General features: G+C 35.3%; 2 protein-coding genes across 2 annotated transcripts in view; one reads left to right on the top strand and one right to left on the bottom strand.

Moving 5' to 3' along the window:
• Positions 1–315: 315 nt before the first annotated feature.
• Positions 316–1,184, bottom strand: Rpb12 (DNA-directed RNA polymerases I, II, and III subunit Rpb12). Its single transcript, XM_072011373.1, has 3 exons — positions 1,000–1,184; positions 605–697; positions 316–410 (listed from the first exon to the last, which is right to left on the bottom strand). Exons 1-3 carry the CDS (start codon positions 1,055–1,057, stop codon positions 388–390), a joined length of 174 nt encoding a protein of 57 aa, XP_071867474.1. The 5' UTR covers positions 1,058–1,184; the 3' UTR covers positions 316–387.
• A 2,237-nt stretch (positions 1,185–3,421) lies between these two features.
• The window catches only part of LOC139991298 (F-box only protein 43), a 46,984-nt gene continuing 33,442 nt past the window's right edge, over positions 3,422–16,963 (top strand). Inside the window, exon 1 of the mRNA XM_072011252.1 lies at positions 3,422–4,261. Within this exon, the coding sequence (XP_071867353.1) occupies positions 3,689–4,261 (573 nt within the window). The 5' untranslated portion in view covers positions 3,422–3,688. The remainder of the gene's footprint in view (positions 4,262–16,963) is intronic.

Consider the following 16,963-nt stretch of genomic DNA (forward strand, 5'->3'; position numbering starts at 1 on the left):
AGATAGCTTTTCTGCTGGCTCCTATTTATCGACTTTGTAGTTAATAAAGGTTTCCAAATTGTGTATAAAAGTAGCTTTATAAGATACTAATATCTTTTAACAATGAAAAAGTCACAAGTCGCATCCAATTTTTGTATCTTTAACTGACAATAAACATTACTTATTTATAATTAAGTAGACAGTTTTACTTTCATAACAATTGCAGTTTTATGCTCAATTTAATCGAATCCAAAGGATATAAAGGACGTAATGTTTTAAAGTTTATTAATTTGTGTAAGTATGTAAAAGAACAGATTGATTATTAATAATTTATTAATAATTTATTAATAATTACATTACACTTATTAATGACGATATATAATTTATACAAAAAATAGATAGATTGCTTTATCGTGCATCAAACACAACAACTAAGAATTTATTAAGGAAAATGACTTGCTTATATTATGTTCGTACGTATCTACAACGAGTGTAACAAGTATTTATAGAATGAATAATTACTTTTAAAATCTTCTATAGTAATATGTATTGAGCAACATTGCACAAGTGCATTATTAACATTTAATAATATCTAATGTGTATTTCTATAAATGTAAAAGGATACGTCTTTTAGTTCGTTTTTTGTACATGATCCTATATCCACATTCTCGGCATCGAATTGGATCTCTTGGGCGTATTTCATTATCATGATGACATTCTACAAAAACAAACAAATTATATATATATATATATAACAAAAGTTTATATACAGTTTATGAATGGAACACAGAAAGATACCAATAAGTTGATAAAAGCTTATGTTTCGTGAAATAAAAATTGGGTTCACAGAGTTTTTAATGTTATTACTCAATCAAAACTTTTATCAATGTATAAATTGTATGATGGACAAAGCAATATTTACACAAAGTTTATGTTTATTTCGAAAATACGTGACGGACACACTAATGCGACATAAAACGTGAGGTTAGGAATATTTCACGTTTATTATCTTTACTGTACCTCCGCAAATGTATACCATAGCTTGCTTTGGCGTCGATTCCGACTTGTTAGATTCCATTGTACCCAATTTTCAATCAAAACCTTTGCGTTTCGCAATAAAGTTTACTGATTATCTTGTTAATCAATTGCACACTTGCTGCATGTGCCTGAGTACGTATGCAAAGAACGAGTGACTGTCTTTCTCCCAATCCCTCTCTTTCCCCCTCTCCCTTTCACGATCCCTCTCCTTCACCCTCTCCCTTTCACGCTCCCTCTCCTTTACCCTCACCCTTTCACGCTCCATCTCCTTTACCCTCACCCTCACCCTTTCACGCTCCCTCTCCTTCACCCTCACCCTCACCGTCACCCTCACCCTCACCCTCACCTTCACCCTTACCATCACCCTCACCCCCACCATCTCCATCACCCTCACCCCCACCATCTCCATCACCCTCACCCCCACCATCTCCATCGCCATCACCATCTCTCTTTCTCTCTCTCTCTCTCTCTCTTTCTTTTTCTTTTATCCTATTAACCTTTTTGTAATTTCCGAAAACTAACAATTTTTTTTCTCGACAACTTCGACGACATTGATTGACTAAGGTTCGTTAACTATTTTTTTTTAATTCATTATAGTGAGATGTGGTATACATAGTGTTTATCGACTCTTTTTTGTGTCTAATTTGTTAAAAACTAAGCAGCTATATCTGTGTACGGAAGGAGGCATTTTTAAGATCTTATTAAATTTAGTAAGTGACTAATCTAACTCTATCATTAATATGGCACAGAAATTATGTTTTTATATCTTATCTATCTCTTTCTTCCTTCTTATTTAGTTTTAGTCGTAAAATTTGCAATTTGTAAGTAAAAATATTTTGATACTAGCCTTTTTTATGGAGTTGAACTAGTTCGAAGAAGCAGAATAACATTAACAGCAAGCAAGATGTCTCTAGAAATAATAGTACTGCGTTTGTATCTACTAACAGACACGATAACGATAGTATTCTTGTCACTTTCATCCATTCGAATTAATAACACTCGGGCCTCGTGTAACAATTTACTGTTAATAACATACTTCTCAACAAAAAATAAAAATACCATTGGTAAATTGCTGCTGAGATTTCGTCAATCTAACAATAAATTCTCAACGTCCTCCATGCAAATAAATTTGAATAAAGTTGATTACAAAAACAATTTGATTACTAAAACAATTGTGTCAAATCTATTAGTAGTGTTTTTATTTTGCTCTGATATAATAAAAACATGACAATATTTTCATCTTTTCATCCATAAAATCTCATACGCGTATTGTTGTCTGATAAACCTGTGCATGTTTAACATAATACATATAATAATGCTTTGCATTATACAAATGAAATATCGTACGTATGTACACGTTAAACGGATCTTCTAACTTTCAAGAAATATCCCCATATTAAGAAACGTCTATTATATTAATCATACGCATAAAGAAAATACATTTTTTTCATTTTGAAAATTAAAATTATACTTGTATATTATAGTACATTTAATAAGATGTTTCACAAGTAATAATATTACGAGTACGGTAGCATTATGTCAAACAATAATATTAACAGTAAAATTATAAAGGACTGAGAAAGGAAATTGAAATTAAGTAGACTTTTAACAAACTATATGTATTGGATATACAAGTTAAATCAAAAGTTTTTTATTACAAAAATATAAAAAATGTCAATATTGATAATAAAATATATATTTCTTTCTAAAATATCGATAAATTATTATACTTGATAGGATATTAATGATATACATATATGAGAATCGATAGTTACAGAGTGTATAGGTTATTCGCTACTCGATAGATTTACATTAAACACACATACAAACATACGTACATATGTACATATTTTACGTATATTTAATATCAAAATTAAAATAAATTATTTTACTTTAATTACTGTCACATTAATAAAGTTATTGTAGAGAAATGAAACAGAATTTTGTTTAATATGTATACTAGTAATTTCTCCTATATTCCACTTAGTGGATATAGTTGAAGTAATCCCCGATATATTATTTAAGTCGTATAATGACTTTATAGTTGGTCATAATATTAAAAAATAATTAAGTGGCTTCTCTTGTCTTCCTATAATAAGAATTAATTTAAAGGAAAGAAAGAAAGAAAGAAAGAAAGAAAGAAACGATGAGGTGAAAATGAAAAAATATCGAAATTGGTAAAATTGAAGGAATTTTTGTATGCGCACGCGCCGTGAAAGAGAAATCAGAAATCAAAGAGGTCTCCCCAGCAACAGAATTCAGTAAGTCCAGCAGCAGCCGCTAGAGGTAACAGCATCACTAACGCGGCCAAGAATTTTGAGCCAATGGTAGCGCTTGGCAACGAATGGCGGGATGAGTCAGGCTAGCCGATTGGTCGGGCAATTGCCAAGGGAGCTACGGTGGGACAACGGATAAACAGACTTCAAAGTTTCGTAGTGCTTGCAGCGCAGGAACACGCATAGGGAGAGTCGGTGTCCGCGTGCGCATGTTTGCCGCGAATCTTACTTCGAATCCTTACACAGTGAAGATTAATATTTCTGGTGATACATTTCTGGTGAATTGCTGTTTGCCACATGGTTTTGAACACTTTTAATGCAATGTCATGTTGAAATAACATCATGTTGAAGTGACAAGTGAGAAATGGGAATATATCCTCCGGAAAGGCACGAAGATGGATGAAATGGAAAACATAAGTATCTGCGAGACACCTTGCATCACGATAAACTCGAGCAATCGCAGTTGGCACGACAGTGTTGATGACAGTGGTTATGTGACTATTACTCCTCATTCTGGCGGGTATACACCAATAATTTCAAGATACAGGTCCAGAGTGAGAGCTACTCCAGATTATACAGGAAGAGAAACAGTGGATATATTGGCGCTTCTTGGAGACAAAAGCAATCATTGGAGGATAGTGTCTAAAATATTATCCTTCCTTGGACCGCAGGATCTTTGTTCGATCAGTATGGTGTCCAAAACATGGAAGAGAATCTGTATAAACGATTCTAGGGCCAATACCAGAAGACTGATCCATGTAATACTCAGACAGAATGCTAAGGAAAATCTAAAATTAATTAAAAAGTCAAAGATAGAAGGGGATATTCAAAGCAGTCCTAGGAGCAGATACGCCAGGAAAGGATACTTGTTAGAGGTACAGAATCTTCTCCAAGTACCAGGAAATCAGCTATCACCTAGCAGTCCACCTGTTTCTCCCAGCAAAGTAAAATTCCACTCTTTCGTCAAGGTAAGTGAATTCTTTGATTAATATTCTCGGCTTATGTATCGCCAAATAACTTTTCATTACGGAATAGCATAAGATTACTCGATTTTCTATTCAAAATGCCAGGATATTGTCTCATTAAATGCAGAATAGGTAAAGATAAATAAATATAAGTATAACGTGAATTATTTTATCTCGTTTTGTACAATCATATGCAAAATTAGATTTTGTATAAGATTACCTTCTTTCTTTTTAGATGAAATTCTATCGTAGTCGCAAATTTCTGATAAAATACACGCTACATAATAATATATAAGATAAGAAATTCAGTTAAACAAACTGGTTCATTAACCTGCTTGTCTGTTTGTTGCACGAACGTGAGAAAAAATGCTACGGGTACGACGTTCACGCATCTTCTAGAACGCGAACGTTGCGTATTTAAACGATATACAAAGTTTCTTTCTAGGGATCGTATTCGATCCCTGTAAAGAAAGAAATACATATATGTTTTACATCAACCGGAGTCATATTCTTCCCTCTTACCGTACAGTATCTCTAGATACTCGAGTAACAACTCGAGTATTCGTTGTTGTATTCTTATCATTAAATATCGAGCCTGGAAGAAATACTATTTTGATAAAAATTTGCTGTTGTATCGATTTGAATTAATCTAGTTGGTGGATTTGGATTATTATCCATTAGGAGGGGGGGGGGGTTAGGTTGGGGTTAGGGACAAATCGCGCACTAGCGTTAAAAAGCATCCCGACACTTATTTATTTTTAACAGGCTTGATCAAAAGATTACGGATACAAGAATTTTTCGTTGATTTTGTCCTTTGTGATCATCGTAATTAAGGATAGTAAAATATCATAACGCGGTGAAATTGATCTTACAGGCTGTAATATCGATTTATTATAATTGTCAAACGCCGCGGAAATATCATATCGTTCGAAAAGCCCTTTGCGTCTCTAAATTGATTAATTTTTTATAGAACGATTAACGACTTGAAACAGCGATATTATCTAAAATGAATATGTACTTACATACCTTAAGATGAATCGTGCAGTTAATTTCTAACATATTACTAGAGCGTGAAACGTATATTCTTATATATATGTAGTCTCTAAGAGAATTGCATAAGAAAAGATGATAAGTGATTCTGTCGGTGATCGATCGATCTTTTTGTCTATTTATTCAACGGCATTTACAATCATCAACCAATCTATCAAGGACCAACGTTCTTTTAACGCAACATCTCTGTTCGATTAATTTACGCGAATTGAATTCTATTTTTTAACATCGTGACTACAAAAAGCAATTTCAAAGATTCTATCTTCTATCCGGATCATAAAATTTTATGAAATTTTGAGAAAATCAAATTATCTATAGTGTATAGTACTGTGTAGCATATAAAAGAAACTATTTTCCTTTTTTAACTCGTAAGAACTTTATTTGTATAGTTTTATAGCGTAACCTAGGGCTTCGGTACAGCGTATAATATTTCGGTACGTTTGTTTTACACGTTTTAGGGCTTGATAAAGTAATACACAAATTATTTTACGTTTCTTAATAATATTACGTTTACGTGTTATCTCGTTGCTGGGTTTCTCTTATTAATTTGTAGAGCTTTTGGTAAAACTAACATGTTGTTAATTTTAATGTTCGTGACGAGCGTTGGCGTGCTTACGATCGGTAGGATAACTATGTATGTAGTAATTACATCGTGATTTGTCGTAAGACGCGATTGTTCGCAGGCTGAGAATAGAAATAATTATAATCGGATCATAGTTTCGCTTTTATCGAATAATAACAACGTACATATATATATATATATATATATATTAGTCATATTCCACGAGCTCGATTAAGGTGAAGAGATGTAATGTGGCGAGGAGATATTATGTTCGATATGAAATATCGTCAGGCGTATCTAAACCTATAATTAGGTGTAGCTTATATTCTCTCTCTCTCTCTCTCTCTCTCTCTCTCTCTCTTCCGTCGTTGCTGTGCCGTTCGAGGTTATACTTTTTTACAAGCAAAATTTCGAAGAATAATTAGGGAGTAGTGACGGATTGGAACTCTCGGTAGCTTAGGATTTCATTCAACAATCCTACAGCTTGCGTATGCATATACATACGTTTGTATGTATCTCGTGGACGTGATTTGCACATGAGCGAACGAACAAATTCGAATTAAGCAACATAATTGTTTCGTCGGCGAGATCATCCGTTTGACGTTGATTTATTGTGATTTCTTCTTTGAAATGCCGCTGGCTCGTCAACCGTGACGGTAGATACGATATATTCCAGTGCTGAAAAATCACCCTCTCGCGACGGATGACGAGTTTTTGGCGCAGCAAATTCTCCGATCTTTAGCGCTAATTTAAGTGTATCGAATTAGTAGGATACGAAAGTTTTTCGATAAGTAGCATATTAAAAGTTGCGTATTCGCTCGAACACTTACCCACGACAAATTTCTATGAAAATACTGTATGCATTATAGGAAAAATTTGTAATTTGAAATAGTTGGAAATCAATCGGAAAACACGCGTACAAGTTCTCGGACATTTATTCGAAACATACGATCAGTGTATCGTTGATACCGTACTGTACTGTTGAAATACTTTCACGAGCCACTGTATATGTATTTAAAGAATATAATTTGCTAGTATTTTTATATCACGAAGACGTATACTGAATAGTTAGAGTAAGAGTTAGTAAGAGTAATTGGAGCGTAATTGGAGTTATTACGTAAGATAACATCGAAGAAGAAATATTTCGGGATAGTTTTATAAAAGATATTTCAATATTTAAGAATATGAAAATTATACGTCACATTTAATGAAACTTAAAGGAACAGCAGAGTATTAGTTTTATTTCCTATGTCGAGTAATTCTCGATTGCCGGATGTTTACACATTTTCCATGTTACGTAACTCTCGGGGCTCTTTTTGCTTGTTGCTGAATTATCTTTGAGGCGATTTGATTCTAGGGGAAAGCAAGCCACGCGCGAACTCGTTTCCCTTCATTCATGGTCAAGCATATTAATGGTAACGTGTCTACCGTGTAACCGGTGTTGCGCTGCGCTGGTAGTACGGCAACTACCTGCCGTTAATGCCGTAATGCCGTTTGCACCTTCAGCTTTCGTCGGTGTGCATTTCTTCTCGCGTTAAATCGCGATAGTAGTAGATTAAGCAGATTAAGGAGAGTAGGCGACCGCTTTGTTATCGCGGTGTGAGTAACAAAAGCTCTTGGGCATGGCATGCGGCACTCGAAGGTCTTTTGTTGCACGCATCGCGATAATAAAGTATTCGTCAATCTCTTTATTAAACGAATTAGCATTGCATTCCGCGAATTAATCTCGTACAATCTTTCTGAACCATCATCGTCCTGGCTTCTCACTTTAATTTAGTAAATCTTCGCGGTGTGAAATACCTCCCCGCTTGTCTTTTTCGCACTATCGTAAATATCGTAATAAGCGTTCGAAACGCTACAACATTTACCTCTTGTCGATATCCTGTTGCGATCCAAATTTATAGATAAGTATACGTACAATGGCAAAGAAAATAACGGACGCAGACCAGATTTCCTCGTACTCGTAAAATTCTTAATTTCTCTGACAAATTCTCCTTACCGAATTACTCTTAATACACATTTTCCTAATAAACACAAACTCGTTCCCCTCCTACCTTCTTTATCGGCCTTTATTGCAAAATACGTACTGCTGTATTAAGAGTCGAGATCGAGATGCAGTGCAACGTACGACGTTTGACAGGCAACAGACTCCATTGCGCACATATCAGCTATGATTTCGTAAGGCGAACAAGCTACATATATGTACGGAGGCCTATCTGCGATAGCGAACGTTTATATCGTATGTATCGCTTGTATCGTAGTAAAGGTAGCCGAAATACAAGTAGTAAATACTTGTAATTAGTTGTAAACAGAATGGAAAAGAATAAGAAAGATAGAATCAGCCGAGTCTCTGAGACTCGATTTCGCTAGCGGAGGGTTGAAACGAAACTTGCGGTTAAAACGAACTCTTCGATGAATAATCTATTTTGAAACATCTATTTTGAAAGATTCGATTAGATTACAAATAGATGGAAAATTTCAGCGCGTTCATGGGAAATTTAAGGGCGTAGAAATGCATAGAACGCATATATGCATGTACACATACGTGATATACGTGTACAAAAATACATAAAATATCCGGAAGAAAGCACTCGTCGTGTTCATACGTTAGGTTAGAAGTAATTTTCAAATAATTATTCTCGGCAACGAGATTTCGTTGCGATACAAGCGTCGTGATGATGATATCATCGGGTTTTGATATCGGTTGAAAAATACGAGGGGAAAAAATACATAACGTTTATTTTATTCGATGCGCGAGGTAGTAAGTTGATCTATCGGAGCCTAATCTATTTAACATAATTGACAGGAAACTGGTGCTACCGCGCGGCCCCCTTCTAAGCGATCTCGATCTCACCGCGAACCCGGCGTATAAATATAATTCGCGCTTTCTCGGGGGTAGCGCGTGTTAACATTTTCATGCGAATATACACGAGATCGTTTAACGTTGCCCAATAAAGCGAGTCGAGCGGCCGATATATCACAGGGGAAGAGACTCTTTTCCTTCTGCATCAAAGACGCAACGAATCTTTGCCTTTGGAGGGCAAGCCGCCGTTAGCCCTCGGGCAAAAACCGGCCGCAGAGAACAATGCGAATATATTACAGTATTCGATGCTAAAACAAAGAGCCGAGCTGCTCTTTTCTTTGTCTTTTACGAGGGTTACATCGAGATGCGACACGCTAAACCATCCCGTGGTTAACCGAGATCGTTCCACGAAAATCGTCGCCTAAAAATTTTGCCTGTAAACCGCTTCCTCGAACGCTTCTGTCAGTTCTGCGTCCGATGCGTTGGAAACATATTTGTACGATAACAAATCTTCACTATCAGACTACCATACCATTAGTAAGAACAAAGTTAATCGTTAATTTGAGAAATTCGATTGTTCGAACAACGTGTGTTTCGATTAGCTGGGATAATGAACGTTCTATCGAGTATATAAAATGGGACTATCGATGATGGGTCAGGCAACTTTGCAACCCCTTGTTGTTCAGAATACGTATTTAAATGTTAATAGAGAAATCGTGCAAAGTTTCGATATTCCCAGTTTAATTTTCCAGTTTCAATAGCGTATACGGCGTATAAATATTTACCTTAAAAGTTCAATTCCACTACAAACAATTTATTAATCATTCCTTTTTCATACGTATGCGTGTATCTATGTATATCTTCTGGACTTGCAACATACTTTCCAATTTTCTTCTTTTCTTTCTTCTTCTTCTTCTTTCTCTTCCTTGACTAAGCCATTTTTCGCTTTCTAATTAATTTTTTTGTTTATCGATAACATAACTGTCGTTGTTACTGTATATTTCATAACGAATCAAATTGAAATCTTATTAATACACTACTACATACGTAATTACGATGGTCTTGTCTCGTCTAACATACACGATAGATTTTTTATCCGATGTTGGCGTAAAGATAGAGGCAATAGATTACTTACACATTAAACGTACCGGATACCAAATTAAATTTCAAGTTCTTTCTCGAAATCTTGTAAACGGCGCGAAACGATAAAATCAATTGGTCTCGCTTAACCGTTAGATTAACATCATTATATATATCGATATATATATATATCAGTTTCAGTTTGCTTCAACCTCAGACAGAAAGATACCGTAGAAATTTCTTTCCGCGGTAAGAAATTGTCATCGATCCGTGCATGGTTTAAGGTGCAGAGGAGGGTTACTTTTTCTTTTTTTTTGCCCTCATTTTCGTAAGGATTCGTTATTTTTTAACCGAACCATCGTGAGAGTTTTGCACAGCGTGCAAAGTGTAAAGCCTCTGTACCGTGGAAAGACTCTCGTTGCGACTTTCGCTTTCGTTCTCCCTCGTTTCCTTTCGTCTCGAATTCAAGAGGACAAGAGCTTCATTGTCCACCCTCGAAGATACGTTAGATGGTTGCAGGAAAACGTGCAACTCGAATAATTGCTTGCACGACGGTTGATCCGTTCTGGTTGGTAAGCAATGCAGCGGGTTGAAATAATGGTTTCCTTAAAGTCGCGCGAGAGCGAAATGCACAGTTCTAGGGAAAGGAAGGAAGGAAGGAAGGAAGGAAGGAAGGAATTGTTCCATAATTAGCAACGGCTAGCGAGGGTCGTTGAGTGGTCGTATAAGTTAACAGTTGGTGCGGCCGGTTTCCTGTCGCAAGGAACTTTCCTTCCAGTTTCTTTTTCCGGTGGGTGCTTTGAAATTTTAATCGACGACACCACGTTTTAACCGGACCTAACGGATTTTGTCCGAGTCTTTCCACTTTTCGCTTCAAACGAAATTGATCAGAAAAGTTGATGACAAAATTGCGCGCGATACAATTTAAAGAATTTTGAATGCAGTCCAATTACAAGAATTATATCAGATATCCAAATTATAGTGCATACTTTCTATAACGTTTGGTAATAAAACAATTTTCTATCGATGTTCTGCTATTTTAATTATTTATAATTCTTTTTATAATTCTCAAAAATATGAATCTGCATAAAAATTCGCATTTTATTAATTAATTATCAGCGTTATAATAAACGTGCTAAATATTTGAATAAATACAACGACGTACGAGTACTTTTTGTAACCATTGTAAACGCGAAGGAAATTTTGCGGGAATTGGCTGAAACCGTTGGTTATATTTTTGAAATTTTTAGCTGCTGCAGCAACGGTGCTGCAGCAGCATTATCACGTGCACATATTGACCCAGTAGTACCGAGCACCTGGCCAGGTGTATCCTTCGTTTCTCGGTGCTTCATGAAGCGTAAAGCGGTCTGGCAACGGAGCACGGGCAAAGAGACACACCTCTTTGTACGAAATCGAAAAAGATGGAAATCGTGATTGGGTTTCCAGCGTTTCAATTTTTGCGCGTTTGTAGAAAATGTCAACCAACAACGACTGCGAGCATAGATCTCGTCTCTTTAGCCGAGTCCCTAACCATATGAATTTGTATAAATATCCACCATCTATTTACTACGATCATAGGCCATTGACACTTGCCACTTGATGGCGAATAAAAATTCTTCAGACAACCGTTGTAATTTATCCTTGGATATACGTTTCGTTTCAATTAGAAACGTTATTGCGCGACCAGTCTCTCGTGCCGTAACTGCCGTGCTAATTAACGTTTGTCGTTGAAGCGCGATCTTGCGAATTAGTTTAATTAACCGATACGTCGCCTTTATTCTACCGGAGATGAACTTTCTAAACAACGAGACAGTATCTTTTGATCTACTTAAGGGCAATTACGCGTAAAAACGACGGACATTAGCTTAATAGTATTTTTGTTCGTCGTTGCAAGCAAACATTCTGTTTTATTCGATAGTAAGTATGTATGTAGAAATTCCCTCGAGATCTATATAGATCGTTTTTGCCGAACGTATCTAATTTAATTGTTGTTCGTATCAGTAATGTAAATTACATGGAGCCGAGTTCAGACAAATTAATTCCTACAAAATTTGCGTACCTCCTTGGTTGCTAATAACGAACAAGTAATACAAAGAAATAATTATGCATTCATGAAATTCAAGAAGGATACACATTTGTAAGCGAGACGTAAGCACCATCCGACACGCCGCACCGTTCCTGCAACCCAATGAAACTTCTATCGTTTACAGAAAGGATAAGTTACGTTAGACGGTTAAAAGGGATTCGCGGAATCCGCAAAGTATTCCTTGAAAACGACAGACAAGTTTACACTCTATGTATATTCACGATTCGATAACGTAACTCTGTTCAACTACGATGGGAAAATGTCACCCTTTATAATAACTAGTTGCTAGCTATGTATGTTCAGCGTTGCACAGTGGCGTGCAAAAGTTTCCGACACTGGCCGCAGTGAATTTTTTATTTTATGTTCGAAAAGCGTTGTATCAAGTATCAGTATATTAGTATATTAATCGGTATATTAATACATATTAATATACAAATATCGTTCCATCGTTGTTCGATATCGCTGAAAATTCTTTAAAATACCGTTTTCCAAGTATAAAGCGAAAAATCTATCTGGCCGGAAACTTTTACACGCCTCATATATAATATATAACGACTTACATATCGAACAATTAGGTAAATTGATTTGAAAAACGATTAGAAACAACGATTTGAAATAATTAATCGTACTGTCACCTTTAAATAAAATGACAAGTAATTAATAGCGTTAAATATTCTATTTGGCTAATATAAACTTAGAAACTATGCCGTCGCGAGCGAATTATTTTACAATCTGATAGTATTTGCCGTCAGAATTATCTTAATTTCAATCGAATAATACGTATCTGAGCTTGCGTTGACAAAATTGACGTAATAGAATTTGGAATTATTGGAGTTACTACATGTTTCGAGAAACATTCCTTCAGATACAAAATGTCAAAAGCAAAATCAGTAAATGGATAATTGTTCTTGCATATCGATCTATTTTAAAACAACATTAACTTTCTTAATATTTCTGAAATTTTTACACAATTTGTGATTCGCTTCAATTGAAAATAAAACATTATTCTGTATCTGTGTATCTTTAAGGATGGAAATCCAAGTTGTCAGAAATTCTGATTGTACGCCTTTGAACACTGAGTTGAATTTTTCTATATCATTTTTTGCCTTTTGAACAAATTGAAATTAAGTAAAGGTATACAAAGCGCGGCTAAATTAAGGACGCTGATTACTAAACTGCGGATATTTCTGTAAATTCATATCTTTATGAATACGATTGTATACGTGAAACCTAGGCGCGGATTTGTTTCATCCATTACATATTACAACGTATACTGCACTAACTTTTGTATATTGTATGCATTCTTTCCATCCTTGAATTTCGCATAAACGCATAAAAATACGCAGTCTGCTAGTTACAGTGGCCAAGCTATATCGAAATAAAATAAAAAAAAAGAAAAGAATTAAAAACACCAATTGTAAGGCTAAATCCATAAACTAAATCATGTAATTGTCGTAAGTCTACACGTTAAGAATCAACTAACAAAAATTAACGAAAAATAATCGTAAAACGTCAAATCATCGGGAAACGTTGTCGTTTTTGCGAGATCTCCCAATTAAAAGGTGAGTAAAAAAAAAAAAGAAAGAAAAGAAAAGGATCCATTGAATGGTCCGTGGTCGGCAGTCGTGTGGTCGAAAGATCGATCGCTATCGGCATTGTGATCTCGGTCTCTGTTCTTTCGAGCAGGTTTCTCGGTGTTGGCGCGCCCATACGTACGTATGTACGCAAAATGTAGAATGTAGTAGAGTTCTGAGCGTTAAGGGGTGACGCGCAGGGCTGTACACAGGGCGGCTGCTGCTGCTGGTATGCGTATAACGAGCAGCAGCAACGGGCGAGCTCTCTGGTCCCACGATTCGCGGAGCAAGAGTCGCGCAAAAAGGCCAAGAATGCCTCAATACCTCGATAAACGCGTTAAATCGCGTGGGGAGCTATCGACCGAACGCTTGTTTTCAATCTCTACCCCCTTTGTCGTTTTCCAATACGGATTTCTGTCAAACGAGCTCGCGCTATAACTCGTTCCCGAAAATTTTAAGAGATCTCTCTCTCTCTCTCTCTCTCTCTCTCTCTCTCTCTCTCTCTCTCTCTACCTGCAGTGGATCGCGAATTTATCACAGGATGTTTTTATGAATATCGTCGCTCCAGTTCTTAACGGAGAAGCCTGAGTTTAGAGTTTATCAAGCTCAGTATTATCGCGTAGAAGTAGGACTCGAAGGAACCGAATATTCGTTGCGTTCCATTGGTTAATTATGTATCGGTAATATAAATGAATAAATTATGGATTGGTTAATTACTTTTTTCCTTCTTTTCTATGGAGTTGGAACAATTTAAGAACCGATGCGATAGAGTGGTAATACGTACAGCATAAATAGCGTCATATATCTCAGTAATGCGTACAACGAGTAATTAATTAACTGTTCGAATGCTTTGACGATGTTTGCAAAGTATATGCTTCCAATAAATATCGTGTATCCTCTGTATGTACCTATATTTTCAGATCTGTTTCAAATGTTACCAATATCGTCACGAATCGTTTCTCGTTGCAGCGACAACGAAATTTCAAAATATTTATAATATTCCGATAAAAAATTCCTCGGTGTGTTCGTATCTTGTTGCTGTCGGAAGTGAAAGCGAAAGAAAATTTTTTTAAGAAAATAAGGAGTGGAAAAGACAGTGACTTACAATTATGTAACTACAAGAGGCACTATAATAAAATGAAGATAGAAGATAGAACATTGAAATCTAGGATCATCTAACTTATCATTAACAGACGATACATGTATACTATATACGGCATTATAAAGTATTACAACTAATCGAGCAGGCCGTTTCTATATCTCTGCAAAGCAGAACTTTACTTAACAAGTAAAAGGCAAGAAGGATCTTAAATATTTGAGCGTATTCCTGAAAAATGAAGAAACGTTAGATAGTGGATAGGTCATTTTAACTAGGGGGTAACCAGGGGATAGCGTTCTTCCTGTGTCTCGTTGCTCTTTTTTCTAGTTTTTGATGTAACTAAAATAACGTAATTACAATTAATCATCTTACATGTACGTATTTTCTTTGTACACAATAAATTCGAATTTTACGAATATTCGTTTTCGAACTTTTCATGGATGACGGATTCGCCGTTTACAATTCAACCAGGAAGATAGTTAACGTTAAAGCAATGCCGAAGGCAAAATAACGTTTTATCAGCTTCGCATCTGAGTTGCAATTTGGTGCGAGCAGCAATTATAGGGCGCCGACCTCTCTCTTGTGGTTTCGGGTTTCCGAGAACAAATTTCGGAAAAAAAGAAAAAGAAAAGAAAAAGAAAAAGAAAGAACATGTCTGGAGCTCGATAAATGCAGTAAATTGCATGGGGAGGCACCTGCAGTTGATTGCTTTCGGTTCACTGACGCAAACCCATGCGGCAAAAAAGTTTATAAAGATGCTACAAGTTAAAAAAAAAGTATTTGATATTAGCTAGTTGTTGCATACAGAGAGCTAGTTATTCTGTAAACTGGAAATTTTCATTTTCCAATTTATTACTTTAAATCTATTATTTGTAAACCATGACTCGTGTATGAGAAATTTATTTTATAGAAAGTTTCTCCAGGAAAAACTGTTTTCCGATTGTTAGTACTAAAAACACACTTGCTCTCGTATTTTTGCAAAGAAGATGGAAAGCGCTCCAAAATTAGGAGCAGTTCCGTTGAAAACAAGTATATTTATCTTTTAGTTGCCTAATAACATAGCTAAAATACAACGTTACTTGGACGCAATCGGGACCGTTAACAGATTTATTTATTATTTTATATATTAGCAGCCAACATCATGTCAGATTTATAACATTCTACATATATTATAACCCAATATTCTGCACATTAAAAGCAAATTAACTAAAGTCAGTACATAGTGTAGCAGTTCTTTTTCTAAATTAGTTAATGTTTGGTTTCAGCCAAGAAGTACATAGTTCCTTCGTAATTCAGTTGTTTTTAATATCTAAAATTGCGCACGGCCTTCTCATGTGTTTCGCGAGAAAATAGTAAAAGTCACAGTAATTATAGATAATTTTCTAAATAGACATCTAATTCGTTTATATCGAACATTTTTCTTACTTAATAATATGATTTTTTAATCATCTATAAGGTACATCCATCGATACCTACTATTTTCCATTAAACCATCTCCTAATATTGGAAGAAAACATTGTGACAGCACAAATCGATGTGAGAGGATTGTTAGCAAAATGATTGAAAGCAAAATGTAGACGGTTTACAAAACTTGCAGCGATTCTTAAATCCAGATGACAGATGTCTCGGTGTCTGCAGCATAATCACGTTGAAAAAATATGACAAGACGGCACCTGCCAGTGATAAATTGTGATTCTGCAGGCATTTAAGTAAGCAACTCGAGTTGGTCACAGTGAAGCTTTACACTTATAATATAACCATTTGTTCGAGGAATTTAAGCTCTTAATTTTCTTTTGTAAATGTTTCGTAAATAGAATCGCAGTATTTTAAAGAGCGATTTGTCAAACACGAACGAAAATTGATTTTGAAAATATGTTATATATCGCTTCCGTGTGTTAACCAGTGTCTAAAATAACGATCTATCGTTTAACTTTATTATCGTTGCGTTTAAACGTTTTCAAGGTAAAACAACTATAGCGATAAATAAAAATATTGGTACAATCTTCTTAGATCTTCTTCAATTTCTCGATACTGTATAAATCTGTAAGATATAATTTTCGAGCATGTAATCCTTATCGTAATTCGTTACTGTTAAGCATCGGTATGAATAAAAATAAATACGACTTCGATCATTGTAAAATTGATGCAAGATGTACAAATTTGAAGCAAGCAAAACAGAAATTTCGGTTCTTTGTAACAATTATTTGGAATAAAGATTTTATACGATAATCTTTAAATTCAAAATTAGTATGGCAAGTGTTTTCAATTTTTAAAAGACATTGTACAAAGAGATATTAAATAAGTTATTTTTTACAAATTTATATAGGATTTAACTAGGAAACTACTCGATGGCAATACTTTTGTTCATTGCATTGTGACTATACGTAATTACTGATAAAATTGCAAGAGCCTACAATGCATAAATTCTTCTCGGTTTAAATATATATATAA

This window comes from Bombus fervidus, chromosome 10, assembly GCF_041682495.2.
Source record: "Bombus fervidus isolate BK054 chromosome 10, iyBomFerv1, whole genome shotgun sequence".
NCBI lineage: Eukaryota > Metazoa > Arthropoda > Insecta > Hymenoptera > Apidae > Bombus > Bombus fervidus.

What these genes read in the sequence shown, in the direction of transcription:
- Rpb12 (XM_072011373.1), bottom strand. Translation starts at nt 1,057, where the DNA reads ATGGAATCTAACAAGTCGGAATCGACGCCAAAGCAAGCTATGGTATAC. An exon ending in TATGGTATACATTTGCGGAG is followed by an intron (nt 698 to 999) that starts GTACAGTAAAGA and finishes TTGTTTTTGTAG; the next exon opens with AATGTCATCATGATAATGAA. An exon ending in CAAAAAACGAACTAAAAGAC is followed by an intron (nt 411 to 604) that starts GTATCCTTTTAC and finishes ATAAATTCTTAG; the next exon opens with TTGTTGTGTTTGATGCACGA.